At 48.5% G+C, this 14,949-nt stretch overlaps 1 protein-coding gene across 2 annotated transcripts in view; it reads left to right on the forward strand.

Annotated features, from left to right (window-relative positions):
- The window catches only part of frem1b (Fras1 related extracellular matrix 1b), a 41,409-nt gene extending 26,544 nt beyond the window's left edge, over nt 1–14,865 (forward strand). For both annotated transcript variants that reach the window (XM_086223508.1, XM_086223509.1), the window contains exons 22-36: nt 2,094–2,235; nt 2,493–2,697; nt 4,243–4,507; nt 6,439–6,859; nt 8,121–8,322; nt 8,753–8,897; nt 9,642–9,771; nt 10,080–10,152; nt 10,229–10,378; nt 12,073–12,371; nt 13,289–13,333; nt 13,403–13,564; nt 13,837–13,955; nt 14,365–14,450; nt 14,561–14,865. In XM_086223508.1, coding sequence (XP_086079634.1) covers nt 2,094–2,235; nt 2,493–2,697; nt 4,243–4,507; nt 6,439–6,859; nt 8,121–8,322; nt 8,753–8,897; nt 9,642–9,771; nt 10,080–10,152; nt 10,229–10,378; nt 12,073–12,371; nt 13,289–13,333; nt 13,403–13,564; nt 13,837–13,955; nt 14,365–14,450; nt 14,561–14,769 — 2,653 coding nt within the window. In that variant the 3' untranslated portion in view covers nt 14,770–14,865. The remainder of the gene's footprint in view (nt 1–2,093; nt 2,236–2,492; nt 2,698–4,242; nt 4,508–6,438; nt 6,860–8,120; nt 8,323–8,752; nt 8,898–9,641; nt 9,772–10,079; nt 10,153–10,228; nt 10,379–12,072; nt 12,372–13,288; nt 13,334–13,402; nt 13,565–13,836; nt 13,956–14,364; nt 14,451–14,560) is intronic.
- The last annotated feature ends 84 nt before the right edge of the window (nt 14,866–14,949 follow it).

Genomic DNA, 14,949 nt, shown 5'->3' on the forward strand with positions numbered 1-14,949 from the left:
TCTTGCTGGGGGCCACAGTGAGGACCACTGCTCCACCCACAACCTTCTTGCTGGGGGCCACAGTGAGGACCTCTGGTCCACCGGACTGCCGCAAAGGAAACGATGTGGGGAAATCATCAGTTTAACCCTTCAAACCTGAACCCCCCCCCCCCCCCATGTGATTGACACTTGGCTTTAACAGCGTTATCACCTGATCAGGTTTGCTGCTAGCATGAAGTCACGCTCAACAGGAAGTGGGCTAGTCAGTTCATTTTTAGCTCCTGTATATTACTGACCTCCATCTGGATTATACCTGACGACCTGGGGAGTTGATGAACGCACGGTTTTAGACAGTTTAGCCGTTGGCCCTCGATGATGCTGGCTGACGGTGATCAGGAGGAAGTCGCTATGGTGACATCATCCAACATGAGAACAGGGGGCTGCACATGTGGCCCTTTAACCCCTCCCCCACACCGCTGAAATATTTTCATTTGAATGAGTGATTGGGAATTTGCACCCTTGACTGGGTCGCCTGTTGTGTCCCATGTGCCCCCCCGGCCCGGACCAGCGGTGGGTGTGCGTTGGCACAGGCCGAGCTGGTACTGTACGAGCGCCCGGGCGGAAGTAATGGCAAGACTTGGCAGATGCCAGCTTCCTTGTTTTCATGTTCCTGCAGGATGGACGTGGCAGCTTCTGTCCTGCGTGGATTTTACTTCCAAGTGAAGAAGCAGCCAGACGGTTTCTGATGTCCCCCCCCCCCTCCAGCCCCAACACCAAATGCCCTCACCCGCTCCACCATCCCGGATCCCGCTGGAAAAACCTGCTGTAGCACAAACTTTCACTTCCAAACAACAAACCTGCGCTGCTTGGTTGGCCTGATTTCATCCTCGGTTGGATTCGTTTGAACACAACAATCATTTGCGCCACACAACCCTGAAGACAGGGGTTCTCAACATGTAGCCTGGGGACCCTGGCGGACTTTCAAGGGGTCTTCAGCAAATTTTGCTTTTATTTTATTTCAGTGTTTCACACATTCAAACACAGTAAACCTGACACACCTCATTGAGCTGCACCTCGAATGTGTGTTTTTAACAGATTTGCTGACTGCATTCTTAGCCTTTTTTTGTGAAGAATTGTGGGACATTATTGGGAAAAAATATTCATAAATCAGCAACAACAGCACAAAGATGAGTTTGAAGAAGTCAAACGCAAAATGTAGGCCAGCATGGTGGCGCCATGGTCCTCACTGTGGCCCCCCAGCAAGAAGGTTGTGGGTGGAAAATGGATGGATGGAGGGATGGATGGATGGATGGGTGGGTGGATGGATGGGTGGGTGGATGGATGGGTGGGTGGATGGATGGATGGGTGGGTGGGTGGATGGATGGGTGGGTGGATGGATGGATGGGTGGGTGGATGGATGGGTGGGTGGGTGGATGGATGGGTGGGTGGATGGATGGGTGGGTGGGTGGATGGATGGGTGGGTGGATGGAGGGATGGGTGGGTGGATGGATGGGTGGGTGGATGGATGGATGGGTGGGTGGATGGATGGGTGGGTGGGTGGATGGATGGGTGGGTGGATGGAGGGATGGGTGGGTGGATGGATGGGTGGGTGGATGGATGGATGGGTGGGTGGATGGATGGGTGGGTGGGTGGATGGATGGGTGGGTGGATGGATGGATGGGTGGGTGGGTGGGTGGATGGATGGATGGATGGATGGATGGGTGGAAAATGCAAAATATGACAATTAACAAAACACATCACATCCTTGCTGTCCTCACTTGTTTGATAGAACTTAAAAAGGAGCATTTAAATGCTGCCACAAGTGGATTTGACTCCAATCATCAACAAATCCAGAACTTTTCTTTGAGATCAAAGTTTTTCTTCCTGATGAACTGAGGAACTCTTTTGTCTTCGGTGCCATCCTGAAGAGGATCGTGATTAAAAATGCTGATATTTTCACTCTTAAACCTTTTTGGGGGTTTTAAAATAAAGAAACGTCATTCAATACAAGACCAAATGATTCATCAGTAAATTCAGTATGAGTCAAAGTTCCACCTGGACAAGAAGGTTCTGGTCTTGATCTTTGATCTTAGAAAACCTCTCTGGTGTTTCAGGAATGCAGGTTTGCAGGTGGACACCGGCGAGCGCAGGGTGATCTCCAGTGTGGTTCTGGACGCCGAGGACCGGGACACGCCGCCTGGCCGCCTCTACTACTTCCTCAATGCAGTGACACGCTTTGGCAAACTGCTGCTGAAGGTGAGACTTCACACCTCAACCTCATCTGCCTTGAAATCAAAGGAATATCTTTAAAAATGACAAATATTTCATGCCAATCAAATTTTCAACTCCAAAGACATTTTTCAAATAGTTTCAGATTTTATGAATACACAAAAACTGAGAAACGATCTGAAGCATCTCATCCCGTAACGACGACTGCTGCTGATAACAATAACAACAACAGCAGTGTTTACATTGATGCTAATAATAAGCTGGACCATGTGACTCGTCTGCAGACGGAAGCGGCTTGGACCGAGCTATCGGCCGGTCAGAACTTCACGCAGGATGACGTGGAGATGAATCGTCTGTGGTACGTGCACACTGCCGTCATCAACGCCGCCAGGTTCAAAGGTCACGACAGCTTCCGCTTCACCCTCAGCGACCTGGACCATGAGATGCCCGCTCAGAGCTTCTTCATCTCCGTCCATGTGGTGCAGAAAGGTCAGCTGGATTGTCTGTCCTGACCCGTGGGAACACAGAGGACTTAAGTTAGAATCTGTATGTTTGTTTGAACAAAGTCACTTCCTGTCACATGTGATGCCAGAAAAAGTAGGGTGTCTCATGTTTGTCTGACTGAAACTTTACTCTTCTAAGTTGTACTTCCGTACCAGGTTAATGCTACGAATCGATTCTGTCAGCTCCATACATACATGCACGTGTGTGTGTGTGTGTGTGTGTGTGTGTGTGTGTGTGTGTGTGTGTGTATATATATATATATACATATACATATACATATTTATATATATAGACATATATACATATTTATGTATATATATGTATATATGTCAATATACAAATGTATACATATATTAGTACATTTATATTAGTGGATATCAGGAGGACCCTCAGGCTCGCTCTGACTCTGCACCCTTACACATCCTCCAGCTTCATACATTATTGAGCCCCCCCTCCTGCAGCTTTGCCAGTCGGGTGAACACAGCACGGTGAGGCCCCGGCCCCTCTGGCTCCACCCCCTCTGATCGTAGAGGAGCTGAGGTGAGAAACCTGCGACCTCCTCAGCCGGTGAATAATTGAGAGGCGTGTGGCGGAGCAGCTGCGGCGAGCTCCTCCGGGTCCTGCTCTTCCTAGCAAGACAACTTTGTCTTGTTGTTGTTTGTTGTTCTTTGTTGTGTTTTGAGCTGCTGAGTTGAACTTTAGTCATTCGCCGGCTGCAGGAGAGGCTGCGGTGGCCCTGGGTCTCCAGCTGCTGGAGCCGGGGCCTCCGTCGGGGCCTCACCCCCCCTGAAACTGGAGGGATGACGACTGGCCATGTTTGACTTGTCATCAAAGTTATGAGGGAAGAGTCAAAGTGTCGGCTATGAAGAAGATTTGTTCTTTTTAAAATTAACCGAGAATGAAAAAAAATGGAAAATGAAAATGAATATTTTTGTTTTTTTTTCTAAAAAACTGAATAATACTTTTTTCTCACTTTACATTTTGAGATTTAAATGATTGTTTGTGTTCTTTTCTAATTTTTGCACAATTTGATGAACTAAATGTTACAAAATATAAAATCTTTGATTTTCAGAGCATAATTCAACTGATCCAAGATCAGTCTTGATATGTTTTGATGTTTTCCCGTTTTTAGCGTTAAACATCGTCAACACGAATCTGATTTTTTTCATTTTGTGTTTCATTTTTCCTTTTTGTCTTAAAGAAATGTAAGTCGTGACCCTGAAGTAAAAGATAAACATCAAAATGATTCCAACTCCAGGAAATTTGCTTCTTTACTGTTTGGGACTTGATTCACTCAGAGGTGCGTCGCCTGGTTTGGTGGTTGATGATCATGTCTGTTCATCAAAGATGAACCCAACTAACTTGTCACAGCAACATGGACACACCTGGACGACCAGGAAGGACCTGGGCTGGTGCATTACGGTCACCATTTTCAGAGAGGTGTTGTGTGCAACTGTGAATATGTTCTGCCCTAAAACTGTACCCTACATCGCCTATGATGCTGTGACCTTTGACCTCGGCCATCTGCAGGTGACATAGTGCTGCTGAGCAAAGCCGTGCGGCTGTCAGAGGGGCAGCGGGTCGTCCTGAACACCAACATCCTGCTGGCTTCAGACTCGGCCGGGCGTCCAGAGGAACTGGTCTTTACTGTGTCTGTCCCGCCTCGACATGGCCTGGTGCACGCCGTCCAGCAGCCTGGTGTCCTGCTGCTCACGTTCACACAGCTGGATGTGGCGGCTCACCGAGTGTGTTACACGCACGACAACAGCCATGAATCTGACACCGACGCTTTCAGGTGAGTCCTCGATCTGGACAGGTGGTGTCCTGTTCATTTGAAGCAAATGTTCAACTTTGACCTTTGACCTTTGACCAACCAGACCTGTGCTGCCCCGACCAGCAAGCTTGAAATGTCTGTCTGACCACAGCCAAGATGGAGGAGTGGCACTTCAGACCTGAACTACAAAACTATCCTTGAAACAAAGGACAGGCTTTACAGTACATAGATGTGAAATTACAAGCATCCATGCCTGGATCATGTTGAGTAACATGTTTAGCTACACATGTTTAGTTACACATGCTCAGTAACACATGCTTAGTAACACATGTTTAGGTACACATGCTCAGTAACACATGTTTAGTAACACATGTTTAGGTACACATGCTCAGTAACACATGTTTAGTTACACATGTTTAGTTATACATGCTCAGTAACAAATGTTTAGTTGCACGTGCTTAGTTCCACATGTTTAGTTACACAGGTTTAGTAACACATGCTGAGTTCTTCATGTTTAGTTACACATGTTTAGTAACATGTTTAGTTACACACGCTTAGTTACACATGCTAAATTACACATGTTTAGTAACATGTTTAGTTACACATTCTTAGTTACACATGCTAAGTTACACCTGTTTTGTTACACATGCTTAATAACATGTTCAGTTACACATGCTAAGTTACATATGCTTAGTTACACATGCGTGGTTACACATGCTTAGTACTATGTTTAGTTACACATGTTTACTTACACATGCTTAGTAATATGTTAGTTACACATGTTTATTTAAACATGCTCAGTAACAAATGTTTAGTTACACATGCTTAGTTACATGTTTAATTATACATGCTAAGTTACACATGTTTAGTTACACATGCTTAGTAACATGTTTAGTTACTCAAACAAACGGCGAATATTGAGGTATGAGTGGGGGGCAGTAGAGGAAGATGTCTCAGACGTCATTGATAAACTTCTCTGGTGTTTCACATGTGGTTGATCAGGAAGATACCTGAAACTCTTAGGTCTTGTCTTCTGATGCCAGTTAGTGTGTGTGTGTGTGTGTGTGTGTGTGTGTGTGTGTGTGTGTGTGTGTGTGTGTGTGTGTGTGTTTGCGCGCATTGCTGTGACAGCGAATGATGAATGGGGATTATTAGGAGAATAACAACAGTGCTGGCACTGCTGCAGCGGCAGTAGCAGCCACAGACGGCCATCCCTGGGCAAATATGGCCTACACTGGAGCCAGATGTTGCACCAGGACCTGCCCGTGTGTGTGTGTGTGTGTGTGTGTGTGTGTGTGTGTGTGTGTGTGTGTGTGTGTCTGTCTGTTTGTCTGTCTGTCTGTCTGTCTGTCTGTCTGTCTGTGTGTGGTGGCCCAGGGCAGTTTGTCAGCTGCAGGGCTGAGAAGCAGATTGTGCTGGCAGAGAATTACAAACTACAACACACAAACACGTGCACAGCTCATGGTTCAAATTGTCACTCTAGTGTGTGAGCATGTGTGTGTGTGCATGTGTGAGTGTGAGTGTGTGTGTGTGTGTGAGCGTGTGTGTGTGTGTGCATGTGTGAGTGTGAGTGTGTGTGTGTGTGTGTGAGCGTGTGTGTGTGTGCATGTGTGAGTGTGAGTGTGTGTGTGTGTGTGTGTGTGAGCGTGTGTGTGTGTGCATGTGTGAGTGTGAGTGTGTGTGTGTGTGTGTGTGTGTGTAATAACTGTATAACAAGGTATCATCATTGACAGTAGTTTGTATATTTTTATTTCTCCTCTTTAACTTCTTTGAGTCTTGAGTATTTGTTGCCATCATGTGATGAGTTTTCATTGTTGGTTCACGACCAAACAAATCACCTGCATTGTGTTTTGTTTATTTATTTTAGAAGGGAGTGCATTTGAACACCACCAGAACCTGGTCTTGACTTCCAGCCTCCTGATTCTGGTCTGCCTCTTGTTGTGTCCTTACAGTTTTATAGTCACCAATGGCGACTCGTCCCGTAGCGGCACACTGCACTTCAACATTGAGCACAGCGATCGAATCCCACCGACCCTCAACTTCAACACCGGCCTGCGGCTGCAGGACGGGGCCATGGAAACCATCACCTCAGCTCACCTGCAGCTCACCGACCCTGACACCGCCACAGCCAACCTGAGCTACGTCATCACGCAGCCGCCACACTATGGCAGGCTCCTGCTGAGGGGGGTCCCACTGTCACCGCCCCTGAGGGTCACCCAGACAGATGTGGACAACCTGAACCTGGCTTACCGGCACGACCCGGGCAGCCTGGCAGGGATCGACCGGTTCTACTTCCTGCCCACTGATGGAAGCAACCGAGGATACCTGGAGTTTGGGCAGCTGAAGGAGGAGCCGGCCATCTTCAACATTCAGGTGAGCCCTGCACTCAAGAGACTAGAGATGCTTGGCGCCCCCTACAGGCTGCATGATTCCAGCCTGCTCATCCAGGGGGTGGCAAGCGGAAGGTCACATGGTCACTTGAAATAACCTTTATGCCACATGGTTTGTCAGGTTTATAACCAGTCAGTCGTTCTTGTTTGTGTTGGTGTGAAAAAAATAATTTCAAATGTTGTTTTTTTTGTCCAAACAAATATGTGGACAAATATATCTGGAGGTGTTTGTGTGATTAATAACTTATCTGTTTTGTGTTTGTTTGTTATTAAAAAAAGGAAATTACATTTCACTAAAGCCAGTGTTCAGAGATGAAACAAGACAGAAACTTGAAGGGACTCAAAAACGCTCTTCTTTTGAACCAAAGACAGAATCAACTGAAGTCTGTGAGCTAAAGTTTACCCTGGACAGCAGTGACACCCAGTGGCAGTAGTGAGAACTGCAGTTGTCCACGTTCTGTTTTAACTGAATCGCTCGCTTTGCTGACGTTTCACCACAAATTATGAGAGATATTTAAAACTGAATATGATTCACGTATGTAACAGAAGACTTACTTCCCTTTCACTTCATAACAGATTTCACACACAACCAGAGTTTCATCTCTTCATCATGCATCACTTTTTCACTGATGAGAACTTCTGTTTCACCATGTAGAATGTTGTGCTTCAGGTTTGGCTCTCAGTGACTGTGTGTCTGACTGTTCTCAGAGTTTTTACGGTGATTGATTGATGAATAAATGATCAGTTGATTAGCTGATAATGAAAACAATCATCAGTTTGAGTAAAGAATCCTGCTTTTGCGCGAATGTGTGAGTGGCAGACACCTAGAAACAGAAAATATTAACATGAAATAGGAACATTTTTCTGCATTATCACTTACATATCCAAAACATGAAGTTCTTTCTCAGAGTGTGGTGGTGGTACATTTATGTAGTTGATCATCAGAATTGTTCTTCAGGCCCTGGAGAAGTAGAACAAGGCCGCTATCATGTCCTCCATCAACGAGCCCAGATGACTTTTGTTGTTCTGTTTCTCTTCCAGTCTGAACGTCACCAAAGTTCACCAATGAAACACAAGATTAAAAAAATACAAATACAAATGAAACTAAAAATGCTGCAGCCGAGGCACAAGAAACATGTCGAGAGGAAAAAATAGACAAATAAAAGTAGACATGAGCTGGAAATGACGCTTTCACGCTCTCTCCCTCCCTCTCTCCCCCTCTGTCTCTCCCTCCTTGTTGTCAGGTGGATCAGGTGGACCGGTCGCCTCCCAGTCTGACCACCAGGAGGAGCCCCAGCACTGTGGTGGAGCTGGGTGACGGGCGCTTCGGCATCTTCATCACCTCCAAACACCTGCAGGCGTCTGACCCTGACAGCTCCACAGAGGAGCTAGAGTTCGCCATCAGCAGGCCACCACACTTCGGTTACCTGGAGAACGTGGCCACGGGTACATGTTAGCTAGCACAGCATAGCATAGCATAGCGTAGCATGGCGTGGATACATGGTATGTTTTACTGACTGATTGTTTCGTGGTACAGTAATCAAACTGACTCATCTTGTAGTTTTAGGCTGCTTGACTTTTGACTGAGCTATGCTAACATTTCCCTTCCACTACCATTCATTGTGCTAAGCTAACTAGCGTGAGACTCAGCATAAAGGATAGAAGGCTATCTGTGGCTCCATTTACACCTTGAAGTGTGTTCTTGGTGGTTGGCCTGTAGGCAGGTAGTACTGGATCACGTGACCTGAGTTAATCCTTGGAGTAGACGGATGCGATCGTGGTCGCCATTTTGTTGACCGGCGCTTGGACAGTCAGATGCGCCGTCCTCTCTCAGGTTAGAAGATGAAAGTGTGACTCTGTGCTCTTGTTGGTCCAGGATCTTACATCAAAGGTCGCTTCACCCAGCGGGACGTGGACCAGCGCTCCGTGGTGTTCATCCTGCCGGCCGATGTGGAGGCGACCACGGACAGCTTCCAGTTCCGCCTCACCGACCCGGCAGGAAACACCATGCTGCCCCAGATGTAGGTTGTGTAGGGTTCAGACGCTGGCATTTGAACATGTTTCTGTCTTTCAGGTGGGTTACAGACCGATGTAGTTTTTCATCTCCTCTCTCAAGCCTCCTCTGATTGGCTGAGTGGGGGGGCCGGGGTTGACTCGTGATGGAGATGGAGAGATTAGTGGGCGGTCATAACTCCAACGAAGTCTCTTGTGATGCGTTTAGGGGCATCAAGTCAATCGTCCTCTTTCACACAACATCACAGCAAGTCAGCCCCTGTAAACTGGGTGGGTGTTGTCACTGTGTTAGACACGCCCCCATTGCTCATTTGGCCCCTTTACAGGTGCAACTAGAGGAAATCTAGCAAGCCAAAGGTCGCGCGTCACGCTCCAGACTAACAGATGGCAGGAAGTTGTGTGTTCGTCTCTACTGTAGGAATCAAGGGCCTGCTAACTTCCTCAGCTGCACTGGCCAGTGAATAGCTGCCAGTTCCTCGTCTGGCGAAGCAAAACGTCCTACCAACACGGCGTGAACGACAGCGACGTGAACGGTGGCGGCGTGAACTTCGAGTTGCTCATCACACGCTTGTGTGTTGTTCAACCATTCGCTCTAGTCGAGTGATTTCTGGATACGGTTGATGGTGTCTGAGCTGCTGGCGTGTTTCAGTAACCTTTGTGTCTGTTAGTCTTGAGCATCAACTGTTTCCATGGAAACAACTCCCTATGGTGGCAACAGATCCAGACCTCGTGGCATCTTGTGTTTCCTGCAGACTGGAGCTGACCTGGTCTCGCATTGAGTTGTCAGCGACCTGCTACCGAACCTGCGAGACGGTGGCGACACTCCAGATCCAGATCCAACGCAGCGGGAGGAGCATCGACCCGGCTTTCGTCGCCATCCAGGTATGATGGGGCTGTGAGTTCCTCTGTGGTTACAGATGAATAAAAAAGGGAATGTATATCTGAGAATTGGTTCTGAGCTCACTGGACACACCTGACTGGCCCACAATGCATTGCGTCTCATCAGACAGCTGAACAACGAGGCAGCAGCTGCTGAGTTCTGGTTCATGTATCCAGGGTGACGGAGCGGCGGAGAGGAAACAGTTCAGCAGCTGACGGCCTACCTACTGGACAGGGAAATGGTCTGGCGTGCGTCTGTGGCACCGCCACTGAACCATCTCATCTTGCTCTTATATTCTTTGGTCCTGCAGGTGCAGGAAGGTTCCGCCAAGCCGGGCAGAGATTTCACCCACAGCTCAGCCGCTCTCGTTCAGTTCGATCCAGGTTGGACTCTCTTCTGTCTCCTCCAGCTGGCCCAAACAAACCACCTACATGATCCTGGTCACATGTTTTCTTCCAGGAGTTAAAGTGAAAACCTGGAACATTTACCTGATAGATGACGGTCTGGAGGAGAACCACGAGGTCTTCACCGTCACCCTGAAGAACCCAAAGAACGCTGTCTTGGGCCAGAGGACGTCCGCCAGGGTGGAGATCATTGACCCCAGAGGAGGTGAGACATTCTCAGTGAGAATCGTCCTCATCAGGTGTGCTAACGTCCTGGAGGACGACTGAGCGGCAGGATGAGCTGTAGAACCTGTATCGCTATCAGAGGACATCCAGTCAGGGAGGAGGTATTTTTGTAGTCCAACAGCTTGCTAGCATCTCCATGTTTAGCAGTACTAAGTTAACATGGTTTCCTCCGATGACCTTTAACGACCTCCATGACCTCTGTAGGCTCCTCTAGACTCTTGTTAGCAACCCAGGTTGTTAAGACTCTCCACCACTCCAACATCCACCAGTCTGGTGTTTACTGGTGGATCTGATGTAGAACTGAACCTCCACCATCCACCAGTCTGGTGTTTACTGGTGGATCTGATGTAGAACTGAACCTCCACCATCCACCAGTCTGGTGTTTACTGGTGGATCTGATGTAGAGCTGAACCTCCAACATCCACCAGTCTGGTGTTTACTGGTGGATCTGATGTAGAACTGAACCTCCAACATCCACCAGTCTGGTGTTTCTGGTGGATCTGATGTAGAACTGAACCTCCACCAGTCTGGTGTTTACTGGTGGATCTGATGTAGAACTGAACCTCCACCATCCACCGGTCTGGTGTTTACTGGTGGATCTGATGTAGAACTGAACCTCCACCATCCACCGGTCTGGTGTTTACTGGTGGATCTGATGTAGAACTGAACCTCCACCATCCACCAGTCTGGTGTTACTGGTGGATCTGATGTAGAACTGAACCTCCACCATCCACCAGTCTGGTGTTTACTGGTGGATCTGATGTAGAACTGAACCTCCACCATCCACCGGTCTGGTGTTACTGGTGGATCTGATGTAGAACTGAACCTCCACCATCCACCGGTCTAGTGTTTACTGGAGGATCTGATGTAGAACTGAACCTCCACCATCCACCGGTCTGGTGTTTACTGGTGGATCTGATGTAGAACTGAACCTCCACCATCCACCGGTCTGGTGTTTACTGGTGGATCTGATGTAGAACTGAACCTCCAACATCCACCGGTCTGGTGTTTACTGGTGGATCTGATGTAGAACCGAACCTCCAACATCCACCGGTCTGGTGTTTACTGGTGGATCTGATGTAGAACCGAACCTCCAACATCCACCGGTCTGGTGTTACTGGTGGATCTGATGTAGAACTGAACCTCCACCATCCACCAGTCTGGTGTTACTGGTGGATCTGATGTAGAACTGAACCTCCACCATCCACCGGTCTGGTGTTACTGGTGGATCTGATGTAGAACTGAACCTCCACCATCCACCGGTCTGGTGTTACTGGTGGATCTGATGTAGAATGTAGAACATTATTCCGTGTCTCACTCTGGAACGACGCACATCGATGCTGGACGAATCCAGAAGTTTCATCTTTGTGAGTCGCTCAGTTTACCATCAGAATGTTTTTATTCAAAAACAAAAAAGTTGGAAAAAAACCACCTCAAATATTCAAGTTTGAACCTCATCAAGAACATAACCAGCACACCTGAAGCTAAAGAGTCGTCCTGTGGCCGCTACACAGCTGCAGCTCCCTGGTGAAGTAGAAGTAGTAGAAGTACTACAGTGATTCATGAGTACAAGTTCTTTCCGCGTTTAAATCCATTTGTGCAGTTTTTGCTGGAATGCGTTTTAACTCTCTTGAAGTTGTTTCACTGGGAGTAAAATATGTGGATCTTTATCAGGAAGGTGTGACCCCGATGACCTGAGGGTGGAGGATGATGACAAGCTCCCTCCCCCACCTGCCCCCCCACCCAGGCCTGAGGATGATGACCCCGTCACTGACATTGAGGCGGAGCTGCTGTGGGAGAACCAACCTCACCCTCCCCGTGGCGATGTCCCAAACCGACAGTCCTTCCTGGATTACGGGGGGGCAGAGCCACAGGACCAGGCAGTGCCTAGCCACGCCCACCACCAGAGCCATTCGCTGTCAGGGAGAAGTACTGGGAGCACTGGTCACAGGGCCAGGGCTGGAGGGCCGAAGGTGAGTTTCTGTAGAGGAACCATGAGTCATGTCAATGGAGCACAAGTGTTAAACAAACCTCCCAAAACTCATGGCGAAAACTACAATGTACTACAGTATTATAAACACTAGGTGACGCTAATTCTCCAGCTGGCCATGATTGACAGCTGCAGAAGAGGAAACAAGATCCTGAGAAGATAGACGTTGTCTTCAAAATGTCCTGATTTTACTCTGCAAACACTGTAACACGAGAGCTGCAGTCTTTTAGCGATGCAGGAGCTGAAACTACAGAAGTGAACTCAGGTCAGGGGTCAAAGGTCACACTTCTTCTCTTCTCACACTTTCAGACGGGAAATCAGTATACTGATGTGTGATTTCCTGCCTGTTGGTTTGTACTTGAAGGCGTCATGAAGTGTCTGCATGTGAAGTGTTCAAAGAGATACTTCACCCTCAGAGTTATTTTACCTCCAAGTACTTACTAATAGGAGTATTCAACCCACTAAGAAGTTTTTCCGACCTTCATTTCATCTTAGCGACTCCACACAGAGACTGAAGCTGATGGAGACTGACTCAATCAAACCAGACGCGTTCAGCTGAGTTCTGATCTCCAGTCCAAGTGTTAGTGGATCGCTGATCCTCCGTCTGGATTAAGGAGACCTGGATCATCCCAGACCACCTGGAGAGATTATAGATGGATGTCTTTGGACAGTTTAGCTGCTGTTAGCCGTCACACACCGTTAGCCAGTCTCCGTCTCCTGGCTCAAATGTCTCTGTGAGGCTGCTAAGCTAACTAGCATGCCTCTCCTCTCACCAGTGGTCAAGACGGGTCTGCTGAATTGTAGGTTTTATTGAGACATGAGATTAAGATTGAGAACAAGACTCAAGACTAACATTTACACCTGACAGGTGCTTTCAGTGTGTCTTCCTGCTGGTTCCAGGTGCTTGTGTCAGCAGAGACCAGGTCTGACGAGAATGTCTGGACGGTAAGACTCACTCTGACTTGAAGCACATCCATTCCCTCGGTAAAGACTCACGCCCCCCCCCCCCTCCAGTTCCACAGTCTGACTCCCCTCCGGCTGGAGGAGCCGAGGCCGGCCGGCGCTGGGTGGAGCAGGTCACCTCACAGCCGCCTCCTACAGGACCTGCGAGTCAGAGACACCCCTCAGATGGACCATCCTGCCACCAGACACCAACCGGAGCTGCGCCAGCGCAAAGTAACTGTGACTGCTATGGTTACTCGTCCAGGGTTGAATCAGAGCGGCTTCCTAAACCGCAGAAATGGTTGAAACACACGTGTTCTTCCATGTGTGGCAGACCAGCAGCGTCACGCCAGCAAATACCAGCAACCTTGGTTACTGCAGCAGTTAGACTATATGTAACAGCCAACTAGTGTGTTTACTAACTAGCTTCTTCCTGTTAGCAGCTGATTGGACGGCAGCTGGTCACATGGGGTTATTAATGTGCAACAATGTCTTTGTGTCTCCAGACGGGGAAGTCGATCAGCAGCTCGTGTCCTGATGGATGGACTCACTACCGGAGACGCTGTTACATCCTCAGCTCGTCTGTGGGCAGCTGGGCGAGCGCCGAACGCACCTGCTCACTGCTGTAAATGACACGCTTGTATTTACTGCCTCATGGTGAACATACGTGTAGGTTAGCGTGTGCAGAGAGACACCCAACTGGTGATGACTGGCTCCTTGTTGGTCATGAGATAAGTGCCATTTTCTCCAGCTGATGCGTTCATTTTCTCGTGATAAGTCGTCATCTTGTCATGGTAACGAGCCTCATCACCTGAGGTTCAGAGGGGATGAACCGCCTCAGCTCACGTGTCCTAACAGGAGCCGGGGGTTCGTCCAGCAGCCCTGCAGCAGATCTGGGAGGCTCGAGAGCCTCGGAGGTTTTACTGCAGTTTTCTCTTACAAATGTGATGCGTTGATCTCTGTTAACGTCTTGAAAAGGTTGGTGGGCGAGGCCTGCATGGGGTATAACACGCTGAACATGTTGTTTCTGTTAGCTTCAACAGCAGCCTGACCAGCGTTCGGTCCAGACGAGACATGACGTGGCTGTGGAAGTTTGTAGGGAGGAAGCCGTTTTGGATTGGTGAGTCACGCCTCTCATGACGACGGCCAGCGTTTATTCAGTCAAGTGTCACGATTGAATGTGGGGTTGGAGCTGAATATTTAGAGTTCTTCCTTCACCTTGATTCCCAGGACTGTCGGGCCGTTCGGGGCGCTGGATGTGGGCCGACGGTCGGCCCTTGTCCTTCTCCAGACTCAAAGAGGCCCCGCCGGCTCGAGATGAGGCTGACCTCGGCTCCGACTGCGTGCTGGTCGAAAACCCCTCAAGCTGGATTTCCATGAGCTGCTCCGCCGAAACCCAACACACATTCATCTGTTCGTCGCCGGCTCACACTCACTGAGACACTCCGCGTGTGTCCTGCCATGGCGCCAACGCCGGCGGCGTCTCACAGTGTTAAATCATGCAATGATGCTGCTCTGTACATTAGTTCCCTATTTTTGTCAGAATAAAGACTTCTGTGCAAACCAACACGAGTCTCTACATGTTGATGACATCACTGGACAGGCAAGTGACAGTAAAT

The sequence above is a fragment of the Aulostomus chinensis genome, chromosome 14 (genome assembly GCF_037954235.1).
Source record: "Aulostomus chinensis isolate RoL2024-O1b breed Wild chromosome 14, RoL_Achi_v1.0, whole genome shotgun sequence".
Taxonomy (NCBI): Eukaryota; Metazoa; Chordata; class Actinopteri; order Syngnathiformes; family Aulostomidae; genus Aulostomus; species Aulostomus chinensis.